This window comes from Schistocerca americana, chromosome 2 (genome assembly GCF_021461395.2).
Source record: "Schistocerca americana isolate TAMUIC-IGC-003095 chromosome 2, iqSchAmer2.1, whole genome shotgun sequence".
Lineage (NCBI taxonomy): Eukaryota > Metazoa > Arthropoda > Insecta > Orthoptera > Acrididae > Schistocerca > Schistocerca americana.
Genome location: NC_060120.1, coordinates 608,505,790 through 608,521,937, shown reverse-complemented (window position 1 = coordinate 608,521,937; position 16,148 = coordinate 608,505,790). Strand labels below are relative to the sequence as shown.

The following is a 16,148-nucleotide window of genomic DNA, read 5'->3' as shown; positions in this document are numbered from 1 at the left end:
CGCACGCACGCACACACGGAATCACCGTAGGACAGCTGACTGCACCCAGGAGGTTAGGCAGAGGGCGGGAGGAGATTTTTTTTTTTTTTTTTGGGGGGGGGGGGAGGGGCAGGAGGGCTGAAAAGAATTGAAAAAACTGTGGGGTGCATTGGTAGAACAGAAGGCTGTGTAGTGCTTGGATGGGAACGGGGGAAGGAGATAGGTGGGTATACGACAATGACTAACAATAACTAATGCTTGGCTCATAAAATACCCCAAAATGACCTTACCATCAAATTATCCATCTCAGGCTGCAACCCCTCCTTCCACAATGACCTCCACCTGTTCAGATTCTGCCGTTCCTTAACCCTCACCAACACAGTCCTCCAAGAACCATATTGATCAGGTCCAAACCTCCTTGAAATACCCCTTTTCTCCATCCATAAAATTCTCATGCTGTGCAAACCCAAATTCTTGGATTCCATCTCACACATTGAAAATCTTGCTCTCCAGGAACTAGAGCAGTACACACAATGCCATCTGATAAAACTCTCCAACCTGTTCATTTCATAGTCCCACCTTAGACTAACACCTCTACAGCTGCCTCCAAATGTCCCCCACGTCCCCTCATAGCTGACTAAGCCAACAACTCACCTTCGTCGATGTTGACATTCACCTCAAAGATGGCTACGTCAGTACCTCTGTCCATATCAACCAACTAATAATAGTACCTCTGCTTCGATAGCTACCACCCATGCCATATCAAGATGTCCCTTCGATACAGCCTAGCCAAATGTGGCTGCTGCATCTGTAGTGGCAGCAGTCCCTCTCAAAATATACCAAGGGTCTCACTGAGGCCTCCATAGACCATAACTACCCTCCCAAAATTGTACAGAGACATATCTCTTGTGCCTTATCTCTCCAGTCAGGCACCACCTCCCCCAGTCCCACTGTCCGGCCACAGAGAAGCATTCCTTTCGTGACTCAGTACTGCCCAGGACTGGAACAACTGAATCACATTTTCTGCCAGGGTTTTGATTATCTCTCATCATGTCCTGAAATGAGGAATGTGCTATCTACTATCGCCCCCCCCTCTCCCCTTGCCAGTGGTATTCTGCTGCCCTTTGAACCTACACAATATTCTTGTCCACCCTTACCTCCACCAATGAACCATGGACCTTGCCGTTGGTGGGGAGGCTTGCGTGCCTAACCGATACAAATAGTCGTACCATAGGTGCAACCACAACGGAGGGGTATCTGTTGAGAGGCCAGACAAACGTGTGGTTCCTGAAGAGGGGCAGCAGCCTTTTCAGTAGTTGCAGGGGCAACAGTCTGGATGATTGACTGATCTGGCCTTGTAACACTAACCATAACGGCCTTGCTGTGCTGGTACTGCGAACAGCTGAAAGCAAGGGGAAACTACAGCCGTAATTTTTCCCGAGGGCATGCAGCTTTACTGTATGGTTAAATGATGATGGCATCCTCTTGGGTAAAATATTCGGGAGGTAAAATAGGCCCCCATTCGGATCTCTGGGCGGGGACTACTCAAGAGGATGTCGTTATCAGGAGAAAGAAAACTGGCGTTCTATGGATCGGAGCGTGGAATGTCAGATCCCTTAATCAGGCAGGTAGGTTGGAAAATTAAAAAAGGGAAATGGATAGGTTAAACTTAGATACAGTGGGAATTAGTGAAGTTCAGTGGCAGGAGGAACAAGACTTCTGATCAGGTGACTACAGGGTTATAAACACAAGATCAAATAGGAGTAATGCAGGAGTAGGTTTAATAATGAATAAGAAAATAGGAATGCGGGTAAGCTATTACAAACATCATAGTGAATGCATTATTGTGGCCAAGATAGATACGAAGCCCACGCCTACAACAGTAGTGCAAGTTTACATGCCAACAAGCTCTCAGATGACGAACAAATTGAAGAAATGTATGATGAAATAAAAGAAATTATTCAGATAGTGAAGGGAGACGAAAATTTAATAGTCATGGGTGACTGGAATTCGTCAATAGGAAAAGGGAGAGAAGGAAACATAGTAGGTGAATATGGATTGGGGGTAAGAAATGAAAGAGGAAGCCGCCTGGTAGAATTTTGCGCAGAGCACAACTTAATCATAGCTAACACTTGGTTCAAGAATCATAAAAGAAGGTTGAATACATGAAAGAAGCCTGGAGATACTGACAGGGTACAGATAGATTATATAATGATAAGACAGAGGTTTAGGAACCAGGTTTTAAATTGTAAGTCATTTCCAGGGGCAGATGTGGACTCTGACCACAATCTATTGGTTATGAACTGTAAATTAAAACTGAAGAAACTACAAAAAGGTGGGAATTTAAGGAGATGGGACCTGGATAAAATGACTAAACCAGAGGATGTACAGAGTTTCAGGGAGAGCATAAGGGAACAATTGACAAGAATGGGGGAAAGAATTACAATAGAAGAAGAATGGGTAGCTTTGAGGGATGAAGTAGTGAAGGCAGCAGAGGATCAAGTAGGTAAAAAGAGGAGGGCTGGTAGAAATCCTTGAGTAACAGAAGAAATATTGAATTTAATTTCTGAAAGGAGAAAATATAAAAATGCAGTAAATGAAGCAGGCAAAAAGGAATACCAACGTCTCAAAAATGAGATCAACAGGAAGTGCAAAATGGCTAAGCATGGATGGCTAGAGAACAAATGTAAGGATATAGAGGCTTATCTCACTAGGCGTAAGATAAATACTGTCTACAGGAAAATTAAAGAGACCTTTGGAGAAAACAGAACCACTTGTATGCATATCAAGAGCTCAGATGGAAACCCAGTTCTAAGCAAAGAAGGAAAGCAGAAAGGTGGAAGGAGTATATAGAGGGTCTATACAAGGGCAATGTACTTGAGGACAATATTATCGAAATGGAAGAGGATGTAGATGAAGATGAAATGGGAGATATGATACTGCGTGAAGAGTCTGATAGAGCACTGAAAGACCTGAGTCGAAACAAGACCCCAGGAGTAGACAACATTCCATTAGAACTACTGATAGCCTTGGGAGAGCCAGTCCTGACAAAACTCTACCATCTGGTGAGCAAGATGTATGAGACAGGCGAAATATCCTCAGACTTCAAGAAGAATATAATAATTCCAATCCCAAAGAAAGCAGATGTTGACAGATGTGAAAATTACCAAACTATCAGTTTAATATGCTACGGCTGCAAAATACTAAAGTGAATTCTTTAAAGACGAATGGAAAAACTAGTAGAAGCCGACCTCGGGGAAGATCAGTTAGGATTCCGTAGAAATATTGGAACACGTGAGGCAATACGGCCCTTACGACTTATCTTAGAAGCTAGATTAAGGAAAGGCAAACCAATGTTTCTATCATTTGTAGACTTGGAGAAAGCTTTTGACAATGTTGACTGGAATACTCTCTTTCAAATTCTGAAAGTGGCAGGGGTAAAATACAGGGGGCGAAAAGCTATTTACAATTTGTACAGAAACCAGATGGCAGTTATAAGAGTTGAGGGACATGAAAGGGAAGCAGTGGTTGGGAAGGGAGTGAGACAGGGTTGTGGCCTCTCCCTGATGTTATTCAATGTCTATATTGAGCAAGCAGTGAAGGAAACAAAAGAAAAATTCGGAGTAGGTATTAAAATACACGAAGAAGAAATTATAACTTTGAGGTTTGCCGATGGCATTGTAATTCTGTCAGAGACAGCAAAGGACTTGGAAGAGCAGTTGAACGGAATGGACAGTGTCTTGAAAAGAGGATATAAGATGAACATCAACAAAAGCAAAACGAGGATAATGGAATGTAGTCGAGTTAACTCGGGTGATGCTGAGGGAATTAGATTAGGAAATGAGACACTTAAAGTAGTAAAGGAGTTTTGCTATTTGGGGAGCAAAATAACTGACGGTGGTCGAAGTAGAGAGGATATAAAATGTAGACTGGCAATGGCAAGGAAAGCATTTCTGAAGAAGAGAAATTTGTTAACATCGAGTATAGATTTAAGTGTCAGGAAGTCGTTTCTGAAAGTATTTGTATGGAGTGTAGCCATGTGTGGAAGTGAAACATGGACGATAAGTAGTTTGGACAAGAAGAGAATAGAAGCTTTCAAAATGTGGTGCTACAGAAGAATGCTGAAGATTAGATGGGTAGATCACGTAACTAATGAGGAAGTATTGAATAGGATTGAGGAGAAGAGAAGTTTGTGGCACAACTTGACTAGAAGAAGGGATCGGTTGGTAGGACATGCTCTGAGGCATCAAGGGATCACCAATTTAGTATTGGAGGGCAGTGTGGAGGGTAAAAATCATAGAGGGAGACCAAATGATGAATACACTAAGCAGATTCAGAAGGATGTAGGTTGCAGTAGGTACTGGTAGATGAAGAAGCTTGCACAGGATAGAGTAGCATGGAGAGCTGCATCAAACCAGTCTCAGAACTGAAGACCACAACAACAACAACAACAACAACAACATCCTTACCAGTCCAGTCACAAGCATCAACTATCCCATCGAAGGCAGGGCTACCTGTGAAACCAGTCATATGATCTACAAGCTATGCTGCAACCAGTGTGCTGCATTCTCAATGGGCATGACAACCAACAAACTCTCTGTTCACATGAATGGCCACTGACAACTGCAGTCAAGAAACAGCTGGACCATCCAATTGTTGAGCACGCCTCCCAACACGACGTTCTTTATTTCAATTGAAATCTTTTGTGAGAGATGAAAATGTGCAGCCTGTAATTATTCCAGTTGGGGTACTCTGGCAGAATCATTAAACTAAAAACATAGAAATGATATTACTGAATGATTTATGCACCCTTTAGTATCTTGGAAGTCATTCCATTAACCTAAATGGCAGGAATTTTTCTGGTTCCCATTCCTTATGTACTTGCTGCTGTTAACTGTACTAAAACATCTACTAAAAGAACTTACCAATTTTTAGATAAGTTCATGCAGTCTATTCAGAATAAGAATGTTACCGTTATAAATTGCATACACTACACATATCGATAACAATCAATTTTTGACAAAATAATTCAACTGGATAGATAAAAAAAATCTACTCACCAAGCAGCGACAGAAAACACGCATAAAAGGAAGTTATAATTAAGCAAGCTTCCAGAGCCAGTGGCGCCTTCTTCAGGCAGAAGGGTTGAAGGGGAAGGAAGATGGGTGATAGAAAATGACTGCAGATGTCTAGGAAAAGGTGTAGATTTCGGGAAAGTCACCCTGAACCACAGAACCCCTCCACGTGCCAAAGAAACTGACGTAGGCAGGCATATTCAAATACAGAGATATGTAAACATGCAGAATACAGTGCAATGGTCGGCAAAGCCTATATAAGACAACTAGTGTCTGGTGCAGTTGTTAAATCAGTTACTGCTGCTACAATGGCAGTTTATCAAGATTTAAGTGAGTTTCAACATAGTGTTATAGTAGGCGCAGGAGCGATGGGACACAGCATTTCTGAGGTAGCAATGAAGTGGGGTTTTCCCATACAACCATTTTATGAGTGTACTGTGAATATCAGGAATCCAGTAAAACATCAAGTATCTGATATTGCTGAGGCCGGAAAAAGATTCTGTAAGAACGGGACCAATGACAAATGAAGAGAACTGTTCAATGTGACAGAAATGCAATCCTTCCACAAGTTGCTGCAGATTTCAATGCTGGGCCGTCAGCAACTATCAGCATGTGAACCATTCAACGAATAAGGGCTTTCGGAGCCGAAGGCCCACTCGTGTACCTTTGATGACTGACGACACGAAGCTTTACACATCGCCACAGCCTGTCAACACCAACACTGGACTGTTGATAACTGGAAACATGTTGCCTGGTTGGACGAGTCTTGTTTCAAACTGTATTGGGCAGTTGGACTGTACAGGTATGGAGACAACCTCATGAATCTATGGACCTTGCACATCAGCAGGGGACTGTTCAAGAAGGTGGAGACTCTGTAATGATGTGGGGCATGTGCAGTTGGAGTGATATGGGACCCCTGATACACTATGTGATCAAAAGTATCTGGACAACTGGCTGAAAATGACTTACAAGTTCGTGCTGCCCTCCATCAGTAATGCTTGAATTGAATATGGTGTTGGTCCACCCTCAGCCTTGATGACAGCTTCCACTCTCGCAGACATATGTTAAATCAGGTGCTGAAAGGTTTCTTGGGGAATGGCTGACCATTCTTCATGGAGTGCTGCACTGAGGAGAGGTATTAATGTGTGTCGGTGAGGCCGCGGCACGAAGTCGGCGTTCCGAAACATCCCAAAGGAGTTCTATAGGATTCAGGTCAGGACTCTGTGCAGGCCAGTCCATTACAGGGATGTTATTATCATGTAACCACTTTGCCACAGACCATACATTATGAATAGGTGCTCGATCGTGTTAAAAGACGCAATTGCCATCCCCGAATTGCTCTTTGACAGTGGGGAGCAAGAAGGTGCTTGAAACATCAATGTAGGCCTTAGGCCTGTGCTGTGATAGTGCCATGCAAAGCAACAAGGAGTGCAAGCCCCCTTCATGAAAAACACGACCACACCATAACACCACCGCTTCCAAATTTTACGGCTGGCACTACACACGCTGGCAGCTGATGTTCACCGGGCATTCGCCACATCCACACCCTACCATCAGATCGCCACATTGTGTACCGTGATTTGTCACTCCACACAACATTTTTCTACTGTTCAATCATCCAATGTTTATGCTCCTTACACCAAGTGAGACATCGTTTGGCATTTACCGGCATCATGTGTGGCTTATGAGCAACTGCTCAACCATGAAATACAAGTTTTCTCACCTCCCACCTTACAGTCATAGTACTTGCAATGGATCCAGCTGCAGTTTGGAATTCCTGTGTGATGATCTGGACAGATGTCTTCCTATTACACATTATGACCGTCTTCAACTACTGTCTGTGGTCTCTGTCAGTCAACAGATGACGTCAGCCTGTGCGCTTTTGTGTTGTATGTGTCCCTTCACATTTCCACTTCACTATCAGATCAGAAACAGTGTACCTAGGGATGTTTAGAAGTGTGGAAATCTCATGTACAGATGTATGATACAAGTTACACTCAATCAGCTGACCATGTTCACAGTCCTTGAGTTCCAAGGAGCACCCCATTCTGCTCTCTCACAACATCTAATGACTACTGAGGTCGCTGATATGAAGTATCTGGCAGTAGGTGGCAGCACAATGTACCCAATATGAAAAACGTATGTTTTGTTGGGTGTCCGGATATCTTTGATCACATAGTGTACGTCTAGATATGACTGACTGGTGATGCAGACTTAAGCATCCTGTCTGATCACCTGCATCCATTCACATCCACGGTGCATTCCAACAGACTTGGGCAATTCCAGCAGCACAAGCCAACACCCCACTGGTCCAGAATCGCTACATAGTGGCTCCAGGAACACTATTCTGATCTTAAAAACTTCCACTGGCCACCAAACCTCCAAGAGATGAATATTATTGGGCATATCTGGGATGCCTTGTAACATGCTGTTCAGAAGAGATATCCACCTGCTCGTACTCTTACGGAATTATGGACAGCCTGCAGGATTCATGGTGGCAGTTCCCTCCAGCATTATTTCAGACATTAGTTGAGTCCATGACACCAAATTTCGCATTCTCTGAATAAATGAAAAAACACACACACACACGCACAGAGTGAGAGAGAGAAAGTGTGTGTGTGTGTGTGGGGGGGGGGGGGGGGGGCACGCAATTTTGATTTTGGTATGGTTACTTGTCGCCATTAGGAGAACAAATAAGCCATGTTCCATCCAAATCTGGGATGGTGGGTGAGTAAAATGCTTTTTTCCTGGTTGAACTAACAAGGAATGGACCTGAATCAAATTGGAATAAAAAGAGATATATGATGTAACGTGATTGAAGGAAATTATGGATTGATCAAACACAATCTGGGGGATCAAGGAAGCATCACCTTGATAATAGTGTGGGCAGTAAAAACTGTCGAGGGAGACCAATGCTTGAATACAGTTAAATAGTTTCATTAGTTATGCACAGATGATGAGGCTTGTGCAGGATAGAGTACCATGCACAGCTGCATCAAACTATTCTTTCACTGAAACTGACCAGTGAGACACACTTCACCTGTTTTGGTGGAACCAGTTTTATCCAGTGTCAGGAGGAGGCAGTCACAAAAGGGAAGGGGTCAATTAATTGTTGGCAGGTCAAACTTATGGCAAATGATGCTACCCCTTAGGGAAATGGCAGCAAGGGACATGAAAGGACACCATGTGCACTTTGTGTGTATGCCTGGGGGCCTCGTTCAACATGTTGAAGATGCTATTTCAGCAGCCACTGAGGGAAAAGGATGCAATCAACTGCAGATTGTGGTGCACCTTGGAACAAACTATGCCTGTCTTCTGGGCTCCAAGGTCTTGGGCCATTCCAGCAACTGGCAGAGAACACTGAGAAGACAAGCCGGGCATATGGAGTTTCAATGAAGCTCACAATTTGCAGCATTGCCCCAGAACTGATCATGGCCCTTTGGTTCAGTCCTTCCACTCAACTCGGAACCAGAAACTTTGAAAGTTCTTTAAAAATCTAGGCTGCAACTTCCTGGACTTGCGCCACAGGGTTGAGAACTGGAGGGTCCCCCTAAATCGATCAGATGTGCACTACAGATCAGAGGCTGCTACTTGTAGCTGACTGTGTGAGGTGTGTACAAAAGGGTTTTTTAGATTAGGTCACTCACCACTTACTGCAGATAACAATAGCTGTAGGCAACCCAGAAATATCAGCGTAAGATTGAAAGAAATTCGTCCCACAGGTGAGAGAGTTTAAAAAAATCATAATGGTAAACTGCCAAAACTTTTGTAATAGAGAGGCCAGAGTTTGAAGCAGTGAAGCTCAGACAATACTACATACAGAAAGGTGGTTGAAATATGAAATTGATGGCAGTGAGATCTTTGGGGAAAATGTAAGTATATATTAAGAAGATAGGCAATTGGAAACAGAGATGGAGTATTTGTCACAGTAGAGACACAACTCAAATGCACTGAGGCAGAAATTGCAGCTGCATGTGAGATTGTTTGGACAAAACTCAGTGTCAGGGGTGGGAATATAATAATAACTCAATCCTTTTATTGCCCACTAGACTCATCTCATGATGTAATCGAGACCTTTAGAGAAAATTTCAATTCACTTCTACATAAGTTCCTCAAGCGTACTGTAATCATCAATGGAGAGTTTTATCATACAAAAATTAATTTGGAAAATTCAAGTTTTGATAGCAGTTGGCGTGATAAGACAACCTGCAAATACAATACAATACTTTACTAAATGCCTTCTCTGAAAACTACCACAAGTAAATAGTTAGGAACCCCATTCATGATGGAAATATATTGGATCCAATGGCAACAAATAGACCAGCTCTTTGACAATGTCCACATCGAAACTGGTATCAGTGACCGTGACGTGGTTGTGGCAACCGTGAGTACTAAAGTACAAAGGACAGTTAAAACAAGCAGAAAGATACATATGTTCAGTAAACTAGATAAAAAAAAAAAAAAAAAAAAAATCAGTCGCATCGTATTTCAATGAGGAACTTCAAACTTTTAGCACAGGGTAGGAGCATGTAAAGGAACTGTCGCACAGGTTTAAAAGAATAGCTCACCATGCACCGGATAGGTATGTACCCATGTACAGTCATTTTGAAAGAACTCCTAAAGGAACAGAGATTACCGCATAGTAGGTGTAAAACAAAGCATACGGCTATAGATAGAGAGATGCTGAATGGAACACTTTCCTGACTGTCAACAGAGCAATGTGTGATGCTTTCAATGACTACCGTAGCAGAATATTGTCAAATGATATTTCACAAAATCCAAAGAAGTTCTGTTCATATGAAATGGCTGCCACAGGCAATGAAGTTAGTGTCCAGTCCCTAGTGAATGAGACAGGAACTGAAACAGAGGGTAGCAAAACAAAAGCTGAAATGCTTAACTTAGTTTTCAAATGTTCCTTTACAAAAGAAAACCCAGGAGAATTGCCCCAATTTAATCATCATACCACTGAAAATATGAATGAAATAAATATTAGTGTCAATGGTGTTGAGAAGAAGCTGATATCATTAAAATTAAAAAAATCTCCAGGCCCCGATGGAATCCCTGTCAGATACTATGCTGAATTTGTGGCTGAGTTTGTCCCTCTTCTAACTATAATCTATCATTGATCCCTCAAACAAAAAGCCATGCCCAGTTCTAGGAAAAAGGCACAGGACATACCCATCTACAAGAAGGGCAGTAGAAATGATACACAAAACCACTATCCAATATCTTTAACATTGATTTGTTGTAGGAGCTGAGAATGTACTCTGAGCTCAAACATAGTGAGATACCTTGAACAGAACAACCTTTTCAATGCCAACCAGCATCGATTTTAAAAACATCGACTACGTGAAAATCAACTCGCACTTTTCTCACATGATGTACTGAAAGCTATGTGTCAAGCAATCAGGTAGATGCTGTATTTCTTGATCTCCGAAAAACATTTGACTCAGTACAACTACACTTATTGTAAGAAATACGATCATATGGGGTGCATCAGAGAAGTGTGTTGGAATGTTTGCTGTTCATGTTGTGTATTAATAACCTTGCAGACAATATTAATAATACAATCAAGCTCTTTGCAGATGATACAGTTATCTATAATGGAGGACTAACTGAAAGAAGCTGCATAAATATTCAGTCAGATCTTGATAAGATTGGCAACTTGCTTTAAATGTTCAGAAATGTACAAATTTGCACTCCAAAAAATGAAAAAAAAAAAACATAGTACCCAACAACCATAATATGATATCAATGAGTCACTGTTGGAATCAGCCAATTCATAGAAGTAGAGGGTGTAACACTTCATAGGGATATGAAATGGAATGATCACATAGGTTCTGTTATGGGTTAAGCAGGTGGTAGACTTTGGTTTATTGGTATAATACTAGGGAACTGCAATCAGTCTACATAGGAAACTGCTTAAAAATCACTCATGCCACTAGTTCCACAATATAGCTCATGTGTGTGGGACCCGTATCAGATAAGAGTAACAAGGGATATTGAACTACACAGAGAAGGGCAGCATGAATTGTCACAGGTTTGTTTAGTACATGGGAGAGTGTCACAGAAAAATTAAAGGAACTGAACTGGAAGACTATTGAAGAACTAGACCAGGAAAGACTATTAACAAAGTTTCATGAACCGGCTTTAAACAATCACTCTAGGAATATACTACAGCTCCCTACATATCGCTCACATAGGGATCACGAAGATAAGATTAAAATAATTACTGCACGCACAGAGGCATTCAAACAATCATCCTTCCTGCGCTCCATAGGTGAATGGTATGACAAGAACCCTAAAAAACTGGTACAATGGGACATCTCTCTACTGCACACCTCACAATGGTTAGCAGATTACAGATGTAGATGTAGACCACAGCAACAGCTAGGAGGTTGTCTTTCACTTGCACTTTTATTGTATCAAAGCCACAATGTACCAGATCTGTTACTTGCTGCAGTCTTCCACACCTCCACCTCATGTAGCGTACAACGCAGTGGCTTGATGGGACTGTAATCCATTGCCAGTTCCCCTCTTCGTTAATGCCTGATGTGAGTGGGATGGTCGTTCCTGGTTCTCAGTACTCATGGTTGAAACAAATAACCTGGGGAGTCCCGAGTAATATCTTGAGATGTAGCTTGTCGGCATCACTGTTATAGTACACAGTTACTGCTGAAATGACACTTTCACCCGGAACGTCTGTACAGTTCTACCTTGACGTAATAAGCTTTTTTTAAGGGAAGCTTCTGATCCTTTCTGTGAGCTCTTCCGGGGTCCAATACGTCACTTTAGCCGATCTTACAGTCTTGTACTTAGTAAATATTGCAGTTATTAACGGTTTTCCCATAGTTCCTAAAACGGATTCCAAGGGAACCTAATTCATTTCTTTTTCTCCAGTTTCCTGACTACGCGGACCAGGTTTTGTAAGCTCACAAGGCAGAATTGCTATTTATCAAGTTTACTTGTATTATGAATCTCTATACTGAATGTCTCTACATTGCGCTGCGTATCATATAATATCATCAAAGAAAAGCCGTCTACTTACCGCTGCCTTACTGGCATTTAATAATCGTAACCAGTAAGCTGAAAAGTGAAGGAAACAGTTCCTCGACGAATTGAGTTTGACGATAAAAGATTGTCCGTGGATCATTTTTTTCTCGTCAGTCTTTATTGTCAGTGGGCTTTGTACCTGTTACTTGGAATATTTACTAAGTTTCAGCTTCGATCAGCTGTTGTTGACAATATCCACGTGCATTTGCAAACTCCAAAGATATGAGATGGATGTTGCAAGCACTTTTTTTCTGAACATTTCAAATGTATTTAAGGTACTCTGGAAAATTTCAGACAGATATATTTATTTTATCTCACAGGAATAAACATAAATTTACAACTGCAAAGCATTATATTTCATCCTTTTCTTAATTTTCTGATCAGACACGGAAAGTTTTTCGAAAACAAAATAACATCGAACACGAATCTGAGAGCGCCGGTAGAGCGCACTACAATGAATTTAAAGGCTTTCATTGGTTCCTTCCTTGAAGGTTCAACCAATCGCATGTGATCGTAACAGTCATCAGAATTTCGAAAACTGTTCAGAATCTGCATAGTTGCAGATTGAGTATTCCTGCAGTAGTATTTCTATATACCACTTCTAATTAGCTCTGTGCTGCAGTGCCGCGGAAAACAGAAATACCGCTGGGAATAGCTTCTATCCGGACTTCTCCATCGTATTATTCGTGCGTATACCATCTGTAAGTGATATGTATAGCGGTTTTTAAAGGGACCTGTTGAAGTTTGTTTATGTTTGAGATAGCAATCGTTTGCCTGTAAATGTTAAAATTTATTAGAAAATATTAATTCAAATATAAAGGAAGGGTAGTATTTTGTTTCCAGTATCTAACAAAAGTTTTGTTACATTTTGAATATTACTGTTGAGGTGGCTAGTTAAGCAGCCATGAAATACAAACACCCTGTTTGTGTGAGCCAAAGCTAACAATTTCCACTGGTAGAAATTCTGACTAGTAACACTAGCTTACTTCTAAACCGTTATTTGGTGCATTCTGACCAATTCTAACTATTACACCGGTGATAAATGCCTTTAAGCTTTTGTAATTGGCGTCCTGTACGTTAGTATAACTGAAGGAATAAATAAAATTGAAGTATTTGGTCTAGGTTAATATGGGAATTGCTCATTTATTCGTTCTTAGAAATCTGAGCTGCACTTCTTCCTAATAATGCCCATGGGAGTTAAACTGTACTCGCAGTTCACTTATAGGTTGTAACTGAGTGTTAAATGTTTTGTAATACATAATATTCATTGCTCTCATTGACGTAGTCGGTGACGTGCTATAATTGTTAAATGTCTCAGAAATTTAGCGGCACAGTCTGAGACTTAAGTGCAAGACAGATTCTTCATTGGCAAATTTACAGGACACGCCGCGAATAATTGTCCGGAACAGAACCGCACACAATTAAATGCGAGTGGCTCAAGAGAGAATAATTCGCAGTACTATGCTATTTCTTTGGCAACTTACTCGCTTGCCTTATTTCCGCTTCGTAACGTAGATCTAATCCAGAAAAATAATCATTTTAGATATGGAGCTTGCTTTTTCAGGGTCAGTAACCTTTTTATGATAAAAGAATAAGAACTAAAACTTTGTAGTCATTCAGAACTTTGTAGTGTTGAAGTCATATAGTGAAGTTAATATATTGTCTTTATGTGGGCGTTATATTTTTGCTTAATTTGTTTTGGAACTGTAAATCTGGCTTGTGTAGAATGTATAGTTCTAAAGTTTTGTAATCTTAAGTTCCTGATACCTGTAGTGTTTGTAGGATAAGTAATCACAACCCTGAAGATTACATGCTGCTTCCACACTCTCTCCATTCTTTTGTTTTATACACGATTTCTACAGGTGTCTTCAATCCCCAGAGCTGTGTATAAATGTGTAATTTAACATAAGTTTTCTAAATTGTTGCTTTTGGAACAAAAATATAATTGACATCTTCCTTAAGTGCCCCAATACTATATGGTGACAATAATATGGTTTGGGAGTCAGTTATCCTGGCAAGAATTAAGTATTTTTGTACTTGATATAATATAGCTTATCATAGGCACTTTCTTGTAGGCCTAATTGAAAGCATGTTGCAAATATTATGTGGAAGTCTCCAAAGAGGACCACATGTTGGTCTGTTGTGGTTTTGGAATTGACCTCTATTTTATATTAGGCATGTGTAAAAGATTTTAAAAAATTTCATTTTCGAAAGGTTTTTGTAGGGGTAGACTTAACTCTGTGCTAGATTCAGAAGAGGCCAGAGGAAATATTTCCTTCTAGGGTTCATAAATCTTTTTTAGTGTGTGTACGTTTAGGATTGCTTATGTTTAAGAGATTATTCAAATTGACTTGGAAGTACCTCAGATTGGTGAATCAAAAGGTTTCTTAGATATATTAATTACTTGAGTTTGTAGGTATTACTATGATTTTGTCTTAAATGCTTTATTAAATGTGTAGGGTGGGCATTTGTTTGTTGTTTGGATATAAAACCAAAATTAATTTGTGAAGTGCAGTAGAGAACTGTGCCTCACAGTGACTAAATATACTTAGGAAGATATTTGATAGAAAAATAATCTTGGTTTATTAAAAGTTCAATCAAAATAGTTTCCCATTTCAATTTATTGGATCACTGTGTGGTCAGATTTTCTCCATGGAGAAAAGAACTCCAAACATCAAACTGAAAAATGGGGAAACTATTCCCATTACAAAAGTCTCACTCAGTTTAATTTTACTACTGGACTATATATTTCTTAATAAGTGACTTTGTTGGAAACCTTTAACTACAAGATGAGCTTTATAAGAAACATTGTTTTTCATCTTTCACCTAAAAAACCACTTTGTGTCAATAACAGTCCATTTACATGTGTAATCCAATGTTCTATTTTCTTCCAGGGCTTGCAGCTATCTTCCTATGGCATGTTTTTAATTTTCAACTTCACTAAAAGACATCACTTCAGTGTAGGTGCTGGGGTCATCATTCAGTGCTTGTCAGCAGGTCCAACTTGTAAGCATCTTAGTAATGTGGATGTTTCACATTCCACTTAGGTCTGGTTTTATGGCCTCCCATCAGTATCTATTTTTCTCTGTCTTCAAAAGAACAATTTTTGTCTTCAGTGACTTCTTGTTTTACTTCAAGCTGACTTGTATTTTCTTTCATGAACTTGGTCCTTATTTCTAGTTTTCTCCCCCCTCTGGTTCTGAAATTTTAGGTTTGTTCTCTTCACCACAACAAATATTCTATTACAGGAACATGTGTTTTCTTTTGCCATTCAGATATTGCTGCGTGCAAGAAAACATCCCATTACCTCAATGTTTATGTATTGTATATACATTGTGTATCCTTTTCAATCATTATCATAATCCATAAATAAAGTTGTCTTGTTTTTGCGTTTGTTTCAACCTCTTTTCTTCGCTTAAGTGCACGCGCAAGCACTAAATATTTTCAAATCTTCTCAGAATAAGTCAGTGCCATAAAAGGTTTCAGAAAGGAATTTTGCCTCTGACAGGATGTGGACCAGTTCCATTTAACATACAAGCTACCATGTTAACTGCTTCAGCCCAGAAATGTTTGGGCATTTGTGAAATCATTGAATGACCAGCTGCACCCAAGATGTGCATTTCCTTTGCATCCTTTTCCAGCCATTCTTTCCTCGGCATTCTTGTCTGCAGCTCATGGTCTAGTGGTTAGTGTTGGTGCCCCTGGATCACAGGGTCCCTGGCCAGATCGAGGATGGTGTCTGCCCAGGGGCTGTGTGTTTGTGTTGTCCTCATCATTCAGGAGATGGAAATGAAACAATTGGGTCTCCTTCAGAAGCTGTGGCATTGACATAATCTAAAAATGCTTTACCTCTATCACTTCCATTTGGGATTTCCACACTGCCCAATTGACCCCTCCAAACAGCTTGAAGTACTGGTGCTTAGATTGTTCCGTAGCATCATGCTAATGTCAAAGTTGCTCTTGATCACAATACCAAGAAGCTGTGCCATTACCTGAAAAATACTTACGCACCTGGCCCCATAACCTGTAATTAGGCCCCAT

General features: G+C 40.6%; 2 protein-coding genes across 5 annotated transcripts in view; one reads left to right on the top strand and one right to left on the bottom strand.

Annotated features, from left to right (window-relative positions):
* Positions 1 to 12,308, bottom strand: part of LOC124594977 (peroxisome biogenesis factor 1) — a 383,457-nt gene extending 371,149 nt beyond the window's left edge. The window contains exon 1 of one of the 2 annotated variants that reach the window (XM_047133503.1): positions 12,103 to 12,308. In XM_047133503.1, coding sequence (XP_046989459.1) covers positions 12,103 to 12,207 — 105 coding nt within the window. In that variant the 5' untranslated portion in view covers positions 12,208 to 12,308. The remainder of the gene's footprint in view (positions 1 to 12,102) is intronic. The other variant, XM_047133504.1, reaches the window with a different exon arrangement.
* Positions 12,309 to 12,598: 290 nt separating this feature from the next.
* LOC124594808 (G2/mitotic-specific cyclin-B3) overlaps positions 12,599 to 16,148 on the top strand; it is an 89,080-nt gene continuing 85,530 nt past the window's right edge. For 2 of the 3 annotated variants that reach the window (XM_047133244.1, XM_047133242.1), the window contains exon 1: positions 12,600 to 12,808. The gene's annotated coding sequence lies outside the window, so the exon portion shown is untranslated. Of the gene's footprint in view, positions 12,809 to 16,148 lie in introns of all 3 variants that reach the window. The other variant, XM_047133243.1, reaches the window with a different exon arrangement.